The 18,638-nt window shown below is 44.7% G+C and overlaps 1 protein-coding gene across 1 annotated transcript in view; it reads right to left on the reverse strand.

The window, feature by feature from the left end:
• TGM6 (transglutaminase 6) overlaps nucleotides 1-18,638 on the reverse strand; it is a 44,269-nt gene that overhangs the window by 2,841 nt on the left and 22,790 nt on the right. The window contains exons 7-13 of the mRNA XM_070247799.1: nucleotides 18,317-18,494; nucleotides 18,030-18,168; nucleotides 15,541-15,644; nucleotides 15,222-15,464; nucleotides 8,442-8,783; nucleotides 1,354-1,508; nucleotides 936-1,069 (exon numbers count right to left, since the gene is read on the reverse strand). Of these exons, the coding sequence (XP_070103900.1) occupies nucleotides 936-1,069; nucleotides 1,354-1,508; nucleotides 8,442-8,783; nucleotides 15,222-15,464; nucleotides 15,541-15,644; nucleotides 18,030-18,168; nucleotides 18,317-18,494 (1,295 nt within the window). The remainder of the gene's footprint in view (nucleotides 1-935; nucleotides 1,070-1,353; nucleotides 1,509-8,441; nucleotides 8,784-15,221; nucleotides 15,465-15,540; nucleotides 15,645-18,029; nucleotides 18,169-18,316; nucleotides 18,495-18,638) is intronic.

The following is an 18,638-nucleotide window of genomic DNA, read 5'->3' on the forward strand; positions in this document are numbered from 1 at the left end:
TTCCTCTCTCTGAGCTTTTGTCTGCACTGTTCCTCCCACCTGGGATGCCCTTCCCATTCCAATCACACCCAAAGCCCAGATCAAGTTTCTCTTCTTCCAGGATACCTTCCCTGACTACCAGCCATAGAGACCTCTGCCTGGGAAGACTTCCATTCTTCTTTATATCTGAAAAGCTTCTCGATTCATCATGTAAGGCCCAGATCAAATATCTACTCCACTGGGGTTTCTCCCTGGCCATACTCCACTCCCACTCAAGGGCTGCCTCTGATCCCCTGGACCTCATGGATCCATCCTTCTGTTTGCGCAAGTCACACTGTCCTCATTGGAAGGGCCATCTGTCTGTGAGAACCCTTCTGTTCATCTCGGTGTTCCTAACAGTTGACGTGTGGCTCAGAGCACAGGTCAGTGTGATCAAGGAACATATGAGGGAGGGAGTGAGTGAATGAATGAAAGGATGAATGAGTGAGTGAACAATTGAGAATGAGTAAGTAAATGAATGAGTGTGAATGAATGGAACATGTATGAATGAGTGAGTGGATGCATGAATGAATGAATAGCAAAATGAGTGAGCAAATGAAAGAATGAGTGAATGAGTCAAAACTGAGTTGACTAAGTGAATGAATGAATGAAAACATGAATAGTGAGTGAATGAACGAGTGAAAGAGCAAATGAATAAGAGAGTGAGTAAATCAATAAGTAAATGGGATCAATGAGTCAAAATATAAGTGAATGATATGAGTGGATGAATTATATGACTAAGTTAATGATTAAATAAACGAAGGAATGAAAAAAAGAATGAAGGCCGATATGTCTAGGCAGTGGGCTAGTTCCTGGGGGTCCAGAATCTCTCCCACACCCCCATGCCAACAGCTTCTCTATGGCCCATCTTATAAGGAAGGCAGCATCCCACCCCACCCAACCAGGCTGGCACTTACTCAATGCTGAGCTGTCCCCGGAGAAGGCCACTTCCTTCCACCATCAGCACACAGTCCTCCACTCTCTCCAAGAGAGGATTGACCACCATCACTTCTACCACCACTGCCATCCCAACCACGGCCGGGCCCAGCACCTGGAGGGGCAATACCCATAAGTCATCCCTCCTCCTCTCCCTTCCCCAAGGAAACCCATGGTCTTGGCTGGGTCAGAGGATAGGGCACCAATCATGTCTACCTCCTCCTTCGACATACCTCGTTACTCACCTTCCTCATCATACCCCTTCATCCACTCCACTCCTCCCCACCCTAGACAGCTGAAGCTGGAGGTAAAAGTACAAAATCCCCAGCTTCTGATGCCCTCCCCGAGCTCTGGAGGGGGCCTTCTAGGCACAGGGTGGTGGATGCAAACAGGAGTCACCTTGATGGTGATGAAATCCTCTAGAGTAATGTCCTTCTCCACCAGGAGCTTCTCTCCTTTGGTGACAAGGCACATAGCAGCCAACAGGATCTTCTTGTCCTCTGTCAGGTCTTCCTTATATTGAGAATAAGATATTGTGATTGGGATCTTTCTCTCTGGAAGGGAAAGCAGAGATGGGAATTGGGGGTTCTGATGGTTTTTTTCATCAATACCCAGAAGGAGCAAAGGAAGACTCAATTCATAATTATACCCTCTCCGGCCCTTGCAACCAACCTGAGACAGGCATCATTATCATCAGTTCACAGATGAAGAAACCTAAGGATCAGAGAAGGTAATTTCTTTCCTAATGTCACATAGCAAGTAAATCAAGGAGCCAAGATGAGGTGGGATTCAAATTAAGGCCAGTCAGCTACCATGACACCAGCTTGTATCTCCAAGACCTCCTGCAGATGTGTTTAAACTTTCTCTAGTCATTCCAGATGGAAATCTCTCAGTCCATCAACCATTCATCCCATCAGGAATTCACTCACTGTTTATTGGGCACCTACTATGTACTAGGTGCAGAGAATAGAGAGGCCAAAGGTTTGCCTCAAGCTCCCAATCCTGTGAAGATGTCAACTTCCTTGCAGCTTCTCCAAATCCTCCCTCCCTATTAAGGCCCAGTCCTAGTCAGCCCCATCAGCTGTGAAAAACCTTCACCAATACCCCTACCCAGTGAACTTGTGCCCTCTGCCTTCTGAGCTCCTGTGGTCCTGGCCATCTCTGTCTCTCTCTCTCACCAGCCACAAACACCCTACCTACGTGTTCTCTGCTTGTGAGCATGAGTCACCACAGGCCATATGTGACTGTCAGTCATATATATATATTTTTTCTTTTAGGTACAAGACGTCCTTTCCAGTTTGTCCAAGGGCCCACCATCTGTCACTGTTCTATTGCCCCTGCTTCTTTTATTTCTGTTTCGTTCCTTTCCCTGAAGGTGTCTGAGTTTTCAACCTGTGGAAAAGGTCCTTAAAGGGCTTGAACTTGGCTCACACTCGCTGTTCCCCAGAGCTTGCACACAGTAGATGCTTCTTGAATACTTGTAGGCTGATCCTTGTTCCGAAGTTCTACCTTGTTTTATGGGTTCCCTTAGTCCGGTAGGTCATTCCTGGGAGAAGACTTTCTACAATAATAGCAATAATTAATAATTATAAAAGCTAACTTTTACTGAGGAATTAAAACGTGATGGGTGCTTGGAAGCACATTCATCGGTTAACTCATTCAATCCTCACAACAATTGCATGAACAAGTATTATTATCCCCAACTTAGAGTAACATCAATAATACTGACAATCACTACCATAAATTAAATGTTCATCGAGTAGTAGGAATTATGCCGAATACTTTATGTATTTTTTATCATTTACTCCTTGCATGGTGTTGGACCAGTGGTTGGGAAAGTGTGGTCCTGGGACCAGCAGCATCCGTATCACCTGGAAACTTGTTAGAAATGCAAATTCTCAGGCTCAAGCATGAAGAACCATCAGATGCTGCCAATAATGCATGTGGCAGAGCTTTGGACATTAGACGATGGGAGAAGGGAGGAGAAAGACTGTCTCTTACAATGTTCAGACCAAAGCATCTTGAAGTCCTCTGGGTCATGGACTCTACTGATAGCTAATGAAAGCTGAGTCCCTTTCCCTAAACAGTGTTCTGAACAGCATCATCGAGCACTGGATGTAACTGATAACTGTACAATACTTTATCCAACAACAGCATCATACACATTCTTCTCAAGCTGACATGGGACGTTCACCAAGCTAGACCACATTCTGGGCCATGAATAACATTACCAAATTTAAAAGAAATCACACAGTGTATGCTCTCAAAGCACAGTGGAATTAAACTAGATATCAGTAACAGAAAGATAGTTGAAAAATATTAAAATACGTGGAGATGAAACCACACACTTCTACATAACACACGAGCCAAAGAAGATATCTCAAAAGACGTTTAAAAATATTTTGAACTAAATGAAAATACAACTTTTAAAAACTTGTGGGATGCAGTGAAAGCAGTGCATAGAGGGAAATTTATAGCACTGAATGCACATATTAAAAAAGAAGAAAGATCTAAAATCAATAGTCTAAGCTTCCAGTTTAGGAAACTAGAAAAAGCAGTGCAATTAAATCCGAAGTAAGCAAAAGAAGAGAAATTAAAAAAAAAAAAATTAGAGCAAAATCAATGAGACTGAAAACAAGAGATCAAAAGAGAAAATTAATGAAACCAAAACTAGTTCTTTGAAACGGTCAATGAAATTGATAAGCCTCTAGCCAGGCTAAACAAGAAAAAAGGAGAGAACACACAAATTACTAATATGACAAATGAAAGAGAAGACATCACTACAGATCCTATAAAAACTAGAAGGATAATAATGAAATACTGTGAACAACTCTATGCCCACAAATTTGATAGCATAGATGAAATAGACGGATTCCTCAAAATAGACAATCTGCCAAAAGTCACAGAAGAAATAGACAATCTGAATAAGTCTATATCTATTAAATAAATTGAATCAATAATCCAATATATTGAATCCAATATAGAAAGTACCTGGCCCAGAGGAGTTCACTGGTGAATTCCACCAAACATTTAAGAAAGAAATGATAACAATTCTCTACAATCTCTTCCAGAAGAAGGAAGCAGAGAGAATACTTCCCAACTCATTCTATGAGGCCAGCATTAACTTAATACCAAAACTAGACAAAGATTTTACAGGAAAGGAAAACTACAGGCCAATATCTCTCATGACCATAGACATAAAAATCCTCAGCAAAATATTAGCAAATTGAACCCAACAATGTACAAAAAGGATTATATATCATGATCAAGTGGGATTTATTCTAGGTATGTACGGTTGGTTCAACATTCAAAACTCAACTAATGTAACCCATTCCATCAATAGGCTAAAGAAGAAAAATCACATGATCATATCAAAAGATACAAAAAAAGCACCTGAGAAAATCCAACATTTATTCATGATAAAAATATCTCAGAAAACTAGGAATAGAGGGGAACTTCCTCAACTTGATAAAGAGCATCTACAAAAAATGTACAGCTAACAACATACTTCATGGTGAGAAACTCAAAGCTTTCCCACTAAGATCAGGAACAAGGCAAGGATGGCTTCTCTTACCACTCCTTTTCAATATTGTACTGGAAGACCTGGCTAAGGCAATAAGACAAGAAAAGGAAATAAAAGGTATACAGAATGGGAAGGAATAAATAAAGCAGTCTTTGTTCACATATGATGTGATCATTTATATAGAAAATCTGAAAGAATCAACAACAAAAAATCCTGGAACTAATAAGTGATTACAGCAAGGTCACAGTATAAAAGATTAATATACAAAAGTCAATCACTTTCCTACATACCAGCAATGAACAAATGGAACTTGGAATTAAAAACACAATGCCATTTCTATTAGCACCCCCAAAATGAAATACTTAGGCATTAATCTAACAAAAGATGTACACGATCTATATGAGAAAAACTACAATACTCTGATGAAAGAAATCAAAGAAGAACTAAATAAATGGAGAGATATTCCATGTTCATGGGTAGGAAGACTCAAGATTATCAAGATGTCAGTTCTTCTTAACTTGACCTATATTCAAGACGATCTCATCAAAGTCCCAGAAAGTTATTTCATGGATACCGACGAATTGATTCTAAAGTTATGTAGAGACGTAAAAGACCCAGAACAGCCAACACAACATTGAAAGAGAAGAACAACATGAGAGGACTGAGACTACGTGACTTCAAGACTGACTATAAAGCTAAAGTAATCAAAACAGTGTGGTATTGGCGAAAGAATAGGTAAATACATCAACAGAACAGAATAGAGAGCCCAGAAATACACCCACACAAACATAGTCATCTGATCTTTGACAAAGGAGCAAAGGAAATAAAATGATGAAAAGATAGTCTTTTCAATAAATGGTGCTGGAATAACTGGACATCCAAATGCAAGTAAATAAAAAAAACCCCAAATAAATGAATACAGACACAAAAATGAACTCAAAATAGATTATAAGCCTAAACGTAAAATGCAAAACTATAAAACTCCTATAAGATAAAATAGGAGAAAATCTAGATGATCTTAGGTATGGTGATGACTTTTTAGATACAACATCAAAGGCACAATCCATGAAAAAATTGACAAGTTGGACTTCATTAAAATTAAAAACTTCTGCTCTGTGAAAGACACTATCAAGAGATTAAGAAGACAAGCCACAGACTGGGAGAAAATATTTGCAAAAGACCTATTTGATAAAGGACTTATCCAAAATATACAAAGAACTCTTAAAACTCAACAATAAGAAAATGAATAACATGACTGAAAAATGGGCAAAAGATCTGAACAGACACCTCACCAAAAAGGATACACAGATGCATATAAAAAGATGCTCAGCATCACACATCATTAAGGAACTGCAAATTAAAACAATGAGATACTACCATATACCTTTTAGAATAGCAAAAATCCAAAATACTGACAACACCAAGTGTTGGAGAGGATGTGGAGCGACAGGAACTCTCATTCGCTGCTGGTGGGAATGCCAAATGGTACGGCCACTTTGGAAGGCTGTTTGGCAGTTTCCTAGAAAACTAAACATTCTCTTATACCCATCTAGTAATCACACTCCTTGGTATTTACCCAAATGAGTTGAAAACTGTCCACATGAGAACCTGCACACCGAGCTTTATTGCAACTCTATCCATAATTGCCAAAACTTGGAAGCAGCCAAGATGTCCCTCAGTAGGTGAACAGATAGATAAGCTGTGGTACATCCATACTCTGGAGTATTATTCAGCACTACAAAGAAATGAGCTATCAAGCCACAAAAAAACCATGGAGGAATCTGCAGTACATAGTTCTAAGTGAAAGAAGCCAATTTGAAAAGGCTACATACTATATGATTCCCAGTATAAGACATTCTCAAAAAGGCAAAACTATGGAGACAATAAAAAGATCTGTGGTTGCCAGGGGTTCGAGGGGAGGGAGAGAGCAGCAAACAGATGAAAATCAGGAGGTTTTAGGGCAATGAAATTATTCTGTATGATACTCCAACGGTGGATACACGCCATACATTTGTTAAAACCCATACAATGCACAATAGAGTGAACCCTAATGTAAACTATGGACTTTAGTTAAAAATAATGTATCAATATTAGCTTGTCATTGGTAACAAAGGTACCACACTAACCCAACATGCTAATAGTAGGGAAGATAGAAAGTGGTGAGGGGGTACATGGGAACTCTGTCCTTTTCACTGAATTTTTCTGTAAACCTAAAACGGCTAAAAAAAAAGTCAATTAAAATGATAAATTTTAATAAATTATATATTTTAATAGTCATACCATTTGGCTCAGTAATTCCACTTTCGTGAATCTATTCTAACAAAACAGTCCAAAATCCAGACAAAGAAAGATCTTTTTCACCAAGATGTTTACTTTAGGTTTTTTAAAAAATAGCAATAAGCTGATAACTACCCCAAAGAAGGAAAGAGATATAAATCATCATATATTTATTTAAAGATTACGCATCTATTAAAATGATGTTACTGAAGAGCTTATAAAAATGTTTAACTTACAACGTAAAATGAAAAGATCAGGGCACTACTGAGTATTTGCAATATAATTAGAACCATGTTTTTTCAAAAAGCAAACAAGCATTCAAAATTTGGAAGAAAAATGTTAGTTTGAGGAAGGGTGGCAGGATCAAAGGTGACAGTTCTCTTGTGCTCTCTAAATCTTTAATGAATATGTATTACTTTCAATATGAAAATAATTGCTAAAAGCCAGGAGAAAGTGCATGTTAATTAATATTTCATTAGGAAGTGTTATTTTGTGATTTCGATTTTGTGAAAACTAAATGCCATCTCCTTCACGTGTTTTCACCCCTGTCAAGATGCACAAGCTTCACTTGCCAGAAACCGGCCCAGAGGAACAATTTCTTTGTTTAATTGAATCCTTAGAGTTCAGAAGGGAGGTATGTGAAGAGAGAACCAGCCAGACAGAGAGGAGCTGGAGGGGAGGGGATAGAGAGAGAGAAAGAGAGAGAGGGAGGGAGACGGAGAACAGGAAAAGGAGGAAGAACGATCTAATGGGTACATTTAGTAAATCATATATGAAGTGCTACATGTTTAAGGATCATGAAAAACGTCCTTGACACTTTTTTAAAAAAGCAGTTGGAATAAAGTCACTTAAAATTATACAAAAACCTTCAAAAGGACTGAAGCCATCCTATTTTGGTGCAAAATCCTAAGGGTGCATTTCAGGCACCATTAGGCACGTGAAGCAGAATTGCTGTGTGCTGACCCCACAGACCACTCGAAGGCCGGCAATCACGCAGCTGAACCCGCTGAGTCAGTGTGCCCGGGGGGGACCATTCCTGGCTTTGAGCCCTGGCTCTGCCCCTCCCCGCCGTGGCCCTTGGTCAGGAGTGTCTCTACGGCCAGACTGGTTTGAATCCTGCCAGCACACACGCTGACCGTGTGACTGTTTCCTTCTCTGAGAAACTGAGCTGGTGTTCCCCAAAAGGTGGCTGCGGGGATGGTGGCCGATGTGTGTGGAATCCTCAGGTCAGGGCCTGGCACGTGTAAGTACTGAGTAGACATCTCTTACTGGTCCACCCCTCCAGACAGAAAATCTGGAGCCAGATGGACTCCAGAATATTTTGGATTTTAGACAGGTAACACCAGGCTCATACATTAGGAAAAGCTCCCAGCAGGTGTTTATTTGGCATGGAAACATTCATACTAATTGGGATAAATAGAGCTATGAATCACCTCACCATGAGGTCAGCTTGCCACCTGATGATTGTGGACTTTTACTACTTTTCTCCTTATTTAGCCCCTCTCAGCCTCATTTTTCTCATCTGTAAAGTGGGCACAGGAGGCAAGACAGTGAGCAAATGCTCAGAAATACCCCCTTCTTTCCTGGGAATGAATGTAGGATTCCTGGCAGTCTGGCCCTGCTCTGCCCCAACCCTCCTGGAAAGGGGGATGGGCTGGCCAGGTCCCACCAAACCTTGCGTTCTTACCTTCTTCCGGCCCCAGTCGCACCTTGTGGGATTCGTGCAGGATCTCTGCCACTGGCCTGCGGGTGTAGAGGATGGTGGCACCACTCAGGTTGACTTGGACCTGCTGGGTCTGGGAGGTGAGGTTGGCCAGGCACAGAGCCAGCCTCAGATCGTGGCCCAACTTGGGGGGCTCCAGCACCTTGAACTTGCCGGTGATGCTGGGCTTGGCAGCGGGCTGCAGGAGGTCATCACGCCAGAGACCTCGGCCGCTGGCCCTGCGGACTCGGGCCCTCCTCCCAGAGGCTTCCACGCTGAAAAGCTTCTTCACGGCCCTCCTGTACACCTGCCTCTCCTTCCGGGACCCTGCAGGGCATGGCGCACCATGAAGCAGACACCCTCTTCCTCCTCCACCTGTCCCGGGGCCCATCTCTTCTCATTTCCCCTCTTCTCTGGGCAAAATCACCACTCCTTTGCCGCTGTAATTTACCACGGCTCTCGGGGGTCTCCAGTTGGCAGCCCAAAAGCCACATGCAGACCTCAGCCACGTGCACTGTCTTTGGTTCTGGGACTATTCAAATAAATTTTCAATCAGTTGCCAACAACCTCACATCAGGAGATTTCACATAACAATACAGATTTGCAGCTTCTCTGACAACTGGGTCTGAAGTCATGTGATAATAATGGCTGATACTTTGGTAGACTTACTATGTGCCAGGCACCTTAGTTCCAGGTGCTGTACTTTTCCCTCTATGAGGTAGGTACCATTTTACAGATAAGGCACCTAAGGCACAGACAAGTAAAGCAGCTTGTGAGGGAACGGGAATTTGAACCCACGCAGTTTGAAATTCCATGCTCTTAATCACACGCCCTTCCCACTCTCTTCTCACACGGCGGTAAGGTCTAGAGCTGAGCAAGGGCTGCTCTCTCTGGAAGGAATGCACTGTCTGGTTCTGCACAGTCTCCACCCTGTAATTGCCACTGGCCTGCTGCACTCAGGTGGGGCCACCTGCAAGGCTCCTGCAGAGGTGTGAGTTTAGGACCCCTGATCTCCCACTTGCCCTGTTGTAGCTCAGATTTCTCTTTTGACCTCCAGACCAATACGTGCAATTGGACAGCTCCCTCACCCCACCTGATGTCCCACAGCTGCCTCAAATCCAACCAAACACGCCATCTTCTGCCCAGCAGCGTCCCCCATCTCAGCAAACGGCTCCACCACCGTTCACCCAATGTCCAAGCCAGAAACTGGGAGCGTCCTTGACTCTTCCCAAACCCTCACCAGCCATAACTGATCTGTCAGCAAGTCCTGCCGAGCATCCTCATTGATCTCTACAACCTGCCCTCTTCTCCATTCTCTCTTCTCCCATCAGACCACCGCTGAAATCGCCTCACCATCAGGTCCGTTTGCCACCAGGTATTGTGGAGTTTATTACTATTATCATTACTTAGCTGCCCCCACGAGCCTCAGTTTTTCCATCTGTAAAGTGGGGACAAGAGGCTCCCAGGTAAGGCACTGAGCACAATGCTCAAGAATGTCCTCTCCCTTCCTGGGAATGCAGGTGCCATCTCCACTCCAGTCCTTTTTCCACCCTGATATCTCCAAACCCAACTTTGATGGTTCCACTTCCCCACTTGAAACCTGTGGTGTGCGGTCTCCCACACTGCTCCTTCCCAAACATTTTCCTCGAAGTACTTCAATTCTGTGTGACCGTGGCTTGAAGGGGCCCATGTGGACCTAAAGATTCTTTAACATCCCATGTGTGTGGTCTTTTGTGACTGGCTTTTTTCACTTAACATATGTTTTCAAGATTTACCCGTGTTGTAACATAAGTCAGCACTTGATTCCTTTTTATTGCTGAATAATATTCCTTTGTATGGATACACCACATTTTATTTATCCTTTGATGGACATTTGGGTTGTTTCCACTCTTTAGCTATTTTGAGTAATGTTGCTATGAATGTTCATGTACAAGTTTTTATGTGGATGTTTGCTGTCCCTTCTCTTGGGTATAAACCTAGAGTGCATCTGCTGAGTTATAGGTAACTCTGTGTTTAGCCTTTTGAGGAACCGTCAAACTGTTTTCGAAGGTGGCTGCACCATTATATATTTCCACCAGCAATGTCTGAGTCTTCCAGTTTCTCCACAGCCTCACCAACACTTATTGTCTGTTTTTTGATTATAGCAGTCCTAGTGGGTGTGAAGAGGTATGTCCTTGTGGTTTTGATTTGCATTTCCCTAATGACTAATGCTGTTAAAGCATCTTTTCATGTATTTATTTGCCACTTATTCCTAAGTATTTTATTCTTTTTGATGCTATTGTAAATGGATTTGTTTTCTTAATTTCGTTTTCAGATTACACATTGTTAGTGTCCAGAAATACAATTCATTTTTATAAATCGATTTTGTGTTCTACCATCTTGTTGAACTGGTTTATTGGTTCTAATAGCTTTTTAGTGGATTCCTTAGGATTTTATATATACGTGTCATGTGCAAATAGAGATGGTTTTACTTCTAATCTTTTCCAATTTGGAAATTCCTCTATTTCTTTCCCTTCTTTCCTTCCATTCCTTTCCTTTCCTTCTTTTAATTTTCTTAAATTTTGGCAAAATATACATAACATAAAATTTACTGTCTTAACCATTTTTAAGTGTATACTTCAGTGGCATTAAGTACATTTCTATCGCTGTGCAGCCATCACCAGCATCCGTCTCTAGAACTCCTTTCATCTTGCAAAACTGAAACTGTACCCACTAAACAGTAACTCCCCGTTGCCTCCTCCGCCCAGCCCCTGGGAACTACCATTCCACTTTCTGTCTCTATGAATTTGACTACTCGAGGTGCCTCGTGTAAGAGGAATCAGACTGCATTCGTCTTTTTGTGACTGGCTTATTTCACTTAGGATCATGTCTTCAAAGTTCATCCATGTTGAGCATGTGTCAGAACTTCCTTCCTTTTTAAGGCTGAATAATATTCCATTGTATGTATATACCACATTTTGTTTATCTATTCATCCATCAATAGACATTAGGGTTGCTTCCACCTTTTGCATGCTGTGAATAATGTTGCTATGAACACGGGTGTAAGATCTCTTTGAGTTGCTGCTTTCAATTCTTTTGGGTATATATCCAAAGTTGGAATTGCTGGATTAAAAGATAATTTTATTTTTAATATTATGAAGAACTTCCATCCTGTTTTCCACAGTGCCTGTACCATTTTAAATTCCTATCAACAGTGCACAGGTGGTCCTAATTTCCCCACATCCTCACTAACACTTATTCTTTTCCTTTCTTTCTTTCTTCTTCTTCTTCTTCTTTTTTTTTTTGCTGAGGAAGATTCACCCCGAGTTAACATCTGTTGCCAATCTTCCTCTATTTTGTATGTGAGCTGCCACCATAGCATGACCACTGATAGACAAGTGGTGTAGGTCCACGCCTGGGAACTAAATCCGGGCCACCAAAGTGGAACACGCTGAACTTAACCACTAGGCCACTGGTACTGGCCCCTCTTTTTTTTTAATTTCTGATAGTAGCTATCCTAATGGATATGAGGTGGAATCTCATTGTGGTTTTGATTTTCATTTCCCTAATAATCAGTGATGTGAGCATCTTTTCATGTGCTTTTTGGCCAATTGTGTACCTTCTCTGAAGAAACGTCTATTCAAGTCCTCTGCTCATTGTTTTCAGGTTGTTCGTTTTTTTGCTGTTGAGTGTCTGGAGTTCTCTATATAGTCTGGATATTAACCTCTTATCAGATATGTGATTTGAAAATATTTCCTCCTATTCTATCGGTCGCCTTTTTACCTTGTTGGCAGTGTCACAAAAGTTTTAAATTTTGATGAAGTCCAATTTGTCTGTTTTTTCTTTTTTGCCTGTGCCTTTGCTGTCATAGCCAAGAAATCATTGCCAAGTCCAATGTCATGAAGCTTTTTTCCTACTTTTACTTTTGAGAATTTTATCGTGTTAGGTCTTACAGTTAGGCCTTTGACCCATTTTGAGTTAATTTTTCAATATGGTATAAGGTAAGGGTCCACCTTCATCCTTTCACATGTGAATATCCCGTTTTCCCAGCACCATTGGTTGAAAACATCTCTATTTCTTTTTTTTGCCTAATTTCCTTGGCCGGTACTTCCATGACAACGTTGAGTCAAAGCAGCAGGAGTGGACAGCCTTGGCTTGTTTCTGATCTGAGGGAGAAAGCGCGCAATCTTTCACCATTAAACATGGTGTGAGCTGTGGGTTTTTCACAGATGACTTTTATCAGGCAGAAAAAGTTCACCTCTGTTCTTAATTTGTTGAGTTGGACATTGCCTACCACCATGCTAACAAATTTTAGATGCTATTACTAGTATTATCATTATAAGCTGGATGTGAAATCACGTGACCCACAACAAGCAGCCAACCAGCAGTAATAATATTATAACTAGATAGTGGCAGCAAAGGACAGAATGAAGAGCGTGGGCTCTGGAGCCAGACTCGCCACTCTCTAGCTCTGTCCCTCGACTGAATCGGCTTCCCTGGCTGCACCTCCGTTCTCTCCTCTGTAGAATGAATGCTACACCAGTGTCTGCCTTTGTTAGCATTTGTTAAACAAAAGAACTAAATGATGCGTGAAACTGGCCAGCCCACAGTAGATGCCCAGTGATGGTGACTGCTATGATCATCATGCAACAGGATGTTGTTTCTCTTGCCACCATGACAAAAAACCCTAAAGACCCCATGTTCTAAGTTTCAGAAGCTCCCCGCAGGTGGGACCGGGCATCAACCTATAGGACTTGTGAGAGAGACGCCAGCTCAGAAGAGGCCTTAACACCTACCATCCCATCCACTGCCCTCTGTAAGAAGAGGCCTGAAGGGGAGGAGGTCATCAACAATCAGGGAAGCGCCATGTTCCTAGAGAAGGAACTGAGGGAGTGTTGATGAAGGGTGTGTGTGTGTTTACAGTAATCACTGTTAAAGTTTGGGAGTGTCTGCAATGAGGAAGAGCTGTCTGGTAAAGACTGGGGCTGCCTACAGGTCCGCTAGCCTGTCTTGCTTACTGAGCCGTGTATTACCTGAGCAGGGAGAAGAGAACTGACGGGAGATGGCAGGTGGAAGACAGCCCATCAAGACTGCTCTCCCCCCAGCCTTTGAACTGGGGCACTGAGTATAGATGAGTGTGGGGGCCACAGCCTTGTCAAACCCCTGCAGAACCTGGGGCCCAAAACTGCCACGCACCAGAGGGAAGCTGTGTGACTGCCAGTGAAAGAATGGGGCAAATGTCTCAAGAAACCAGCAGTGCCTGGGGGAGCAGCACAGGAGAGGGTCCTGAGGGCAGCAGGCTGTATTGGAGCCACCATCTGTCCTTGCGGAGCGTGAGAGTAAACTAGGGCAGCAGCACTGCCTGCCCGAGGGCACGGAATCCTCGCTCAGTGAAGTCAAATCATTGGCTCTCTTTCCTCCTCCTCCTCCTCGGCCTAACACACCAGAAGACTTAGACCCGCCTTCTCAACATCGGCTGCACGTTGGAATTGCCTGGGAAGCTTTTAAAAGTCCTGATGCCCAGGTCACTCTCTCTAGGGAGTTAGGGGGCAGTCTGGGCTGCTAGGGTAGATTAACAATGGCCATAATACTCTCTTTACGACTTCTCCCATCAAGAGGTGGAGTCTACTTCCTGCTCCTTGAATCTGAGGTGGCCTCAGAAGTTGCTTTGACGGATATAATGTGGCAGAAGTGACATGGTGTGAATTCTGAGCGAGGCCTCCAGTGACCTTGCAGCTTCAACTCTCAGCCTCTCAGAATGCTGCTGCCACGTGGACAAGCCAGGGCTGGAACACGAGAGGCCAAGTGGGGAGAGGGGCCCAGCCAGCCCAGCAGCCCCATGGGAGGCCCCAGACATATTCCAGATCCCAGCCGACACCACGAGCAGCAGAGGAACCATCCCAGCTGATCACAGCCCGAATTGCTGACCCACAGGATCCCGAGCAAATAAATAATTGTTACTTAATCTATGTAACTAAAAGAGCACCCCAGGCGGTTCCAGTGTGCAACCTGGCTGCAAAGCACTGTGCCATAAAGCAGACGATAGACAGATGGGGGCATCCAGAGCAGACCGTGCCCCTCTTTACAGCAAACTTCCAAGGTCGCGGGCTTGTGCTCAGGTGAGGGGAGGAGACAAGCTCTGATTCATGTTTGAACTTGAAGTCCTCATGACTCAAATAACAGTGTTTTAACAAGCAGATGTGGCTGAAAACATATGGATCAGGTCATGGCATTGCCAAGGGACCAGTTATTCCTCGGGGAAGGGCGACTTTTAAAGCCTGTAGCTGGAGGTAGCTACTAGAAAAAAACACACCTGTTTTGTTTTTGTACCCAAACAAGTACAAGCTCTTCAACAAACCAGTGACCATCAATTAGTGACCACGGCATAGTCAGCACTGACAGGTGACAAACAAGAGCTGCCATTATTATTGTTTTGTACTGTGCCTAGCGGTATGTATTCTAGATGTTCAGTAAATGATACTGCTACTATCATCACTATTATTAGTGGTAGCTATTATTATCATCTGTGAACACACCTAGCACAGTGCCTGGCACATGGTAAGTGTTAAGGAAATGTAGCTATTATTATGGGGAAACCTTCTCCTCAGCAAACAGGGGAAGGCATTCACATAAGCCAAAGGCACTTGGCGCAAGCAGAGACAGCGCTGAAGGAAGCTGCCATCATCACGACCCGTGGGAGAGGGCCTGGCTCTGGTGGCCGCCGCTGCCCCTCTGCAGCTGACTGGTCCCGTGGGGAGGCTGGCAGAGGCCGCCGATGGCCCTTACCTTCCGGATACTTGTAGAGGCCCGTGATGTCCACGCGGGAGTCGCTGCCCACCGCCTTGGTGGAGATGCACCTCCCGATCTTCTTCGTGTCCGAGTACACGCGCTCCCGGCTCTCATCCTCATTCCAGAGCCAGGTGATGTAGTCCGCGTTGACCTCCGAAAACACAAAGGGGCCGTCGTGGGCCAGGTGCACGTCGCCCTCGCGGATGGCGGCGACCGAGGCGGGGCCGCAGCGGAACACGCCTGGGCGGGGAGGGTGGGCGTGAGCAGCGAGGGCGAGGAGAAGCGGGGGCCTGGGAACCCCCCGGCCGGCCCGTACCTTCGCTCTCCTCCTGCGGGGTGGCGTCCAGAACCTGCCAGCCGCTGTAAAAGGGGCCCAGGTCCTGCCGGGCAAACCAGCTCTCGTTCCAGACATGGAAATTCCTGCCACAGAGAGAGGATGGGGCAGGTGGCCCATGGTGAGCACACAGGCCCACGGGTGGGGAAGTTCCTGCCATCAGCCAGGCCCTGGCGGTGCTCCGGGGCCGAATCTTGTGAACCGTTCATTCAACGCTATCGATGAGCAGATGTTGTTCACATATGTGTGTGTGTATATATATCAAGAACCCACTGTTCAAAGCACCAGAAATACAGCTGCAAATAAGACGGGAGAGCCTTGCCCTCATGCAGCTGACATTCTAACAAAGGCGACAGATGGGAAGACAGGCAAATTTAAGTAAGGAGATAAAAAAAAAATGCAATATAAGTGCTGTGAAGAAAGAGAGGGTCTTGAGACAGAGAAAAGCTGCTGGAGACCTACTCTAGGTAAATGACATCTAAGATGAGACTTAAAGGAGAAAGAATTAGCCATAGGAAGAGTGAAGGGAACAGTGTTCCAGGCAGAAGGAACAGCATGCACAAAGGCTCTTGAGACAAGAAAAAGCTTAGTGTGTTGGAGGAACAGAAAGTCTGTAAGTATCTCTGGGCTACAGCAAGCATAGAGAGTTGCTAGGGTTCAGAGTTTGCAGAATTTTGCAGGCCTTGGTAAGGAGTTTGGGCTTCATTTGAAGTTTCCTATGTTAAAGATGAGAATATGAGATTAGGAAAAGTGACATCATTTGCACAAGGCCACACAGTAAGGAAGCAGCAGAGGAACCCTGGTTTGCCTGACGTGGCATCTTTTCAGCCGGCCTCAGAACTCCTCCTAGGCAGGTCATGGTCTTTGGGAAAATATCTTGATAAGCATCTGGGGGTTAAAGGGAGGACACTGATAACCTGCATGGTGACGGAGGTCCCAGTGTCAGAAAGAAGTGTCTGTCCATTCTGCTGGAGGAAGGAGAAGGATGTGATATTTTTGGTGCTCCTGCAGGGAGGGGGAGTAAAGAGAACCAAAAAGCAGAGAAGGAAAAGGGAGAAGAGAGAAGAGAGGCAGAGCCATGGTCTGAGGCTGGAGACCAGCTCGGGGAAGGGCTGCTGGTTGTCCTCCCCTGGGGGTGGCTGAGGACATTCTCAGGACAGGGACGCTGAGGCTGTGTTTCTGTAGTGCATGCTCTTCAGAAAGCTGGCTTTGCGTGACAACTTGCCATGTATGAACAGACACTCGGATGAGGTTATTCCCTGAAACCTTGCTTGTAAAGATAAATGTCTGGTCCATCCATGTGAGACGGTTAGATCAACGATGGTTTTCCCATGCAATTGAAAGGCAGACCACTCACTAGCTGTATGGCCTTAGACGAGTTACCTAACCTCTCTGTGCCTCAATTTCCTCATCGGCAAAATAGAGATAATAATACTAACTTGCTCACAAGGTTTCTTTCATATAAGTTAATATACGTACAGCACTTAGAGCTGGGCCTGGCACAGACTAGGTGCTCAGTATTCTTATTTCTTTAAACACTAAAAAATAAAGAAACCTTGTACTGATGTACTGATATGAAGTTGTTAAACGTATGAGCAAGATGAACAGGATTACATTATGCTGCCAAGAGTCAGTGGGTAAAAAGTAGGGGTGCGAGGGGATGATGTATGTGCATGTTCTTGTATCTGCAGAGTCTCTCTGACAGGAGGTGTAAGGAACTAGGCCTTCTGTTGCCCCTGGGAGGAGGACGAGGCTGGAATGGGGTGCGAGGGAAACTAACCACTGTAACTCATTTTGTACCTTTTGAATATTACTGCACATGAGTGTATTTCCTATTTTAAAAAATTAAAATTAATTAATTTTTTTTTTTTTTTTTTGCTGAGGAAGATTTGCTCTGAGCTAACATCTGTGCTAGTCTCCCTCTATTTTGTATGTGGGTCTCTGCCACAGCATGGCCGCTGATGAGTAGTGTAGGTCTGTGCTGAGGAACCAAACCTGGGCTGCCAAAGTGGAGCATGCTGAACTGAACCACTAGGCTATGGGGCTGGCCCCCTAAAATAAATTTTTAAGGCTTTGCGTGAAGAGTTTTGTTTGAGCTGAGAAAGGAGGTTGTTTCCCACTTGGACACACAGCAGGGTGCACAGATGGCTGATAGATAAGCAGGAGCATGATACAGAGGTAGCTATGTGGGGCGGTCTTGGTGCCCCTCCCAGTCATGGGAATCTTGGGGAGGGCTCAGAGTCCCCCAGAGGGGAGAACTGGGGGTTCACGGCACTCAAATCTTGAGTCCCCCTCATGACCTCTGAGTGACGTGCCCAAAGACCCATCATCTCAGAAGAGGAGTCACCCTGCCCGGGGCCAAACTGCTCTGCAGGGCGCCTCTCACTCCTTCCAGAACTGACTCAGACTCTGGAGAGCATGGCTCCAGGTCTGGGTCTGCTTTGGGGAGCCCCTAGGACCCTAGGACCCACCACATGCTGTCCTCTGTCAGGTACTCCAGGGTCCGCCCGAAGGAGTCCACGTATTTGTCCACACTCAGGCTTCTGTCCGTGTCATGGGCCGAGTTAAAGTTGGACACAACCCGTGTTGCGATCCCCAAGCACCTAAGGACTGAAGAGCAGGAGGCTCCTGAGGCTCTCGGAGCAGGCAGGGCCCCTGGACTAGGGGGGTGGTGCTATGTAAATATATGCAAATAGATGCAAATGAGGGGACCCTGGGGTTGGGTGGGGTGGGGTTGGGGTCTTCTTTTCCTGGGTACCTGTGCACATGACTCCAGCGAAGACCCAGCACTGGCCGTATTTGACTGGCTTGAACCTGCCCTTGAACCACTGCTGCAGGATGGCCACGCTGCCGCGCCAGTGCAGGGGGCTGGTGCCGCCGCCGTACTTGCGCTGCCACTGGCCCTGGACCACGCCGCGGTCGTTGTTGCTGTTCACCTGGCGGAGAAGGCCGCGGTCCACCACCAGGCGGGGCTTCCCTCTTCAGGAACCTCGCCTCCAAGAAAATCGTCTCCAATTGTGGACCACCCAGTCCCTGGGGGCTAGCTTTTGCTTTTAAATGGTCTGAAAATTGGGGCCATC

This window comes from Equus caballus, chromosome 22, assembly GCF_041296265.1.
Source record: "Equus caballus isolate H_3958 breed thoroughbred chromosome 22, TB-T2T, whole genome shotgun sequence".
Lineage (NCBI taxonomy): Eukaryota > Metazoa > Chordata > Mammalia > Perissodactyla > Equidae > Equus > Equus caballus.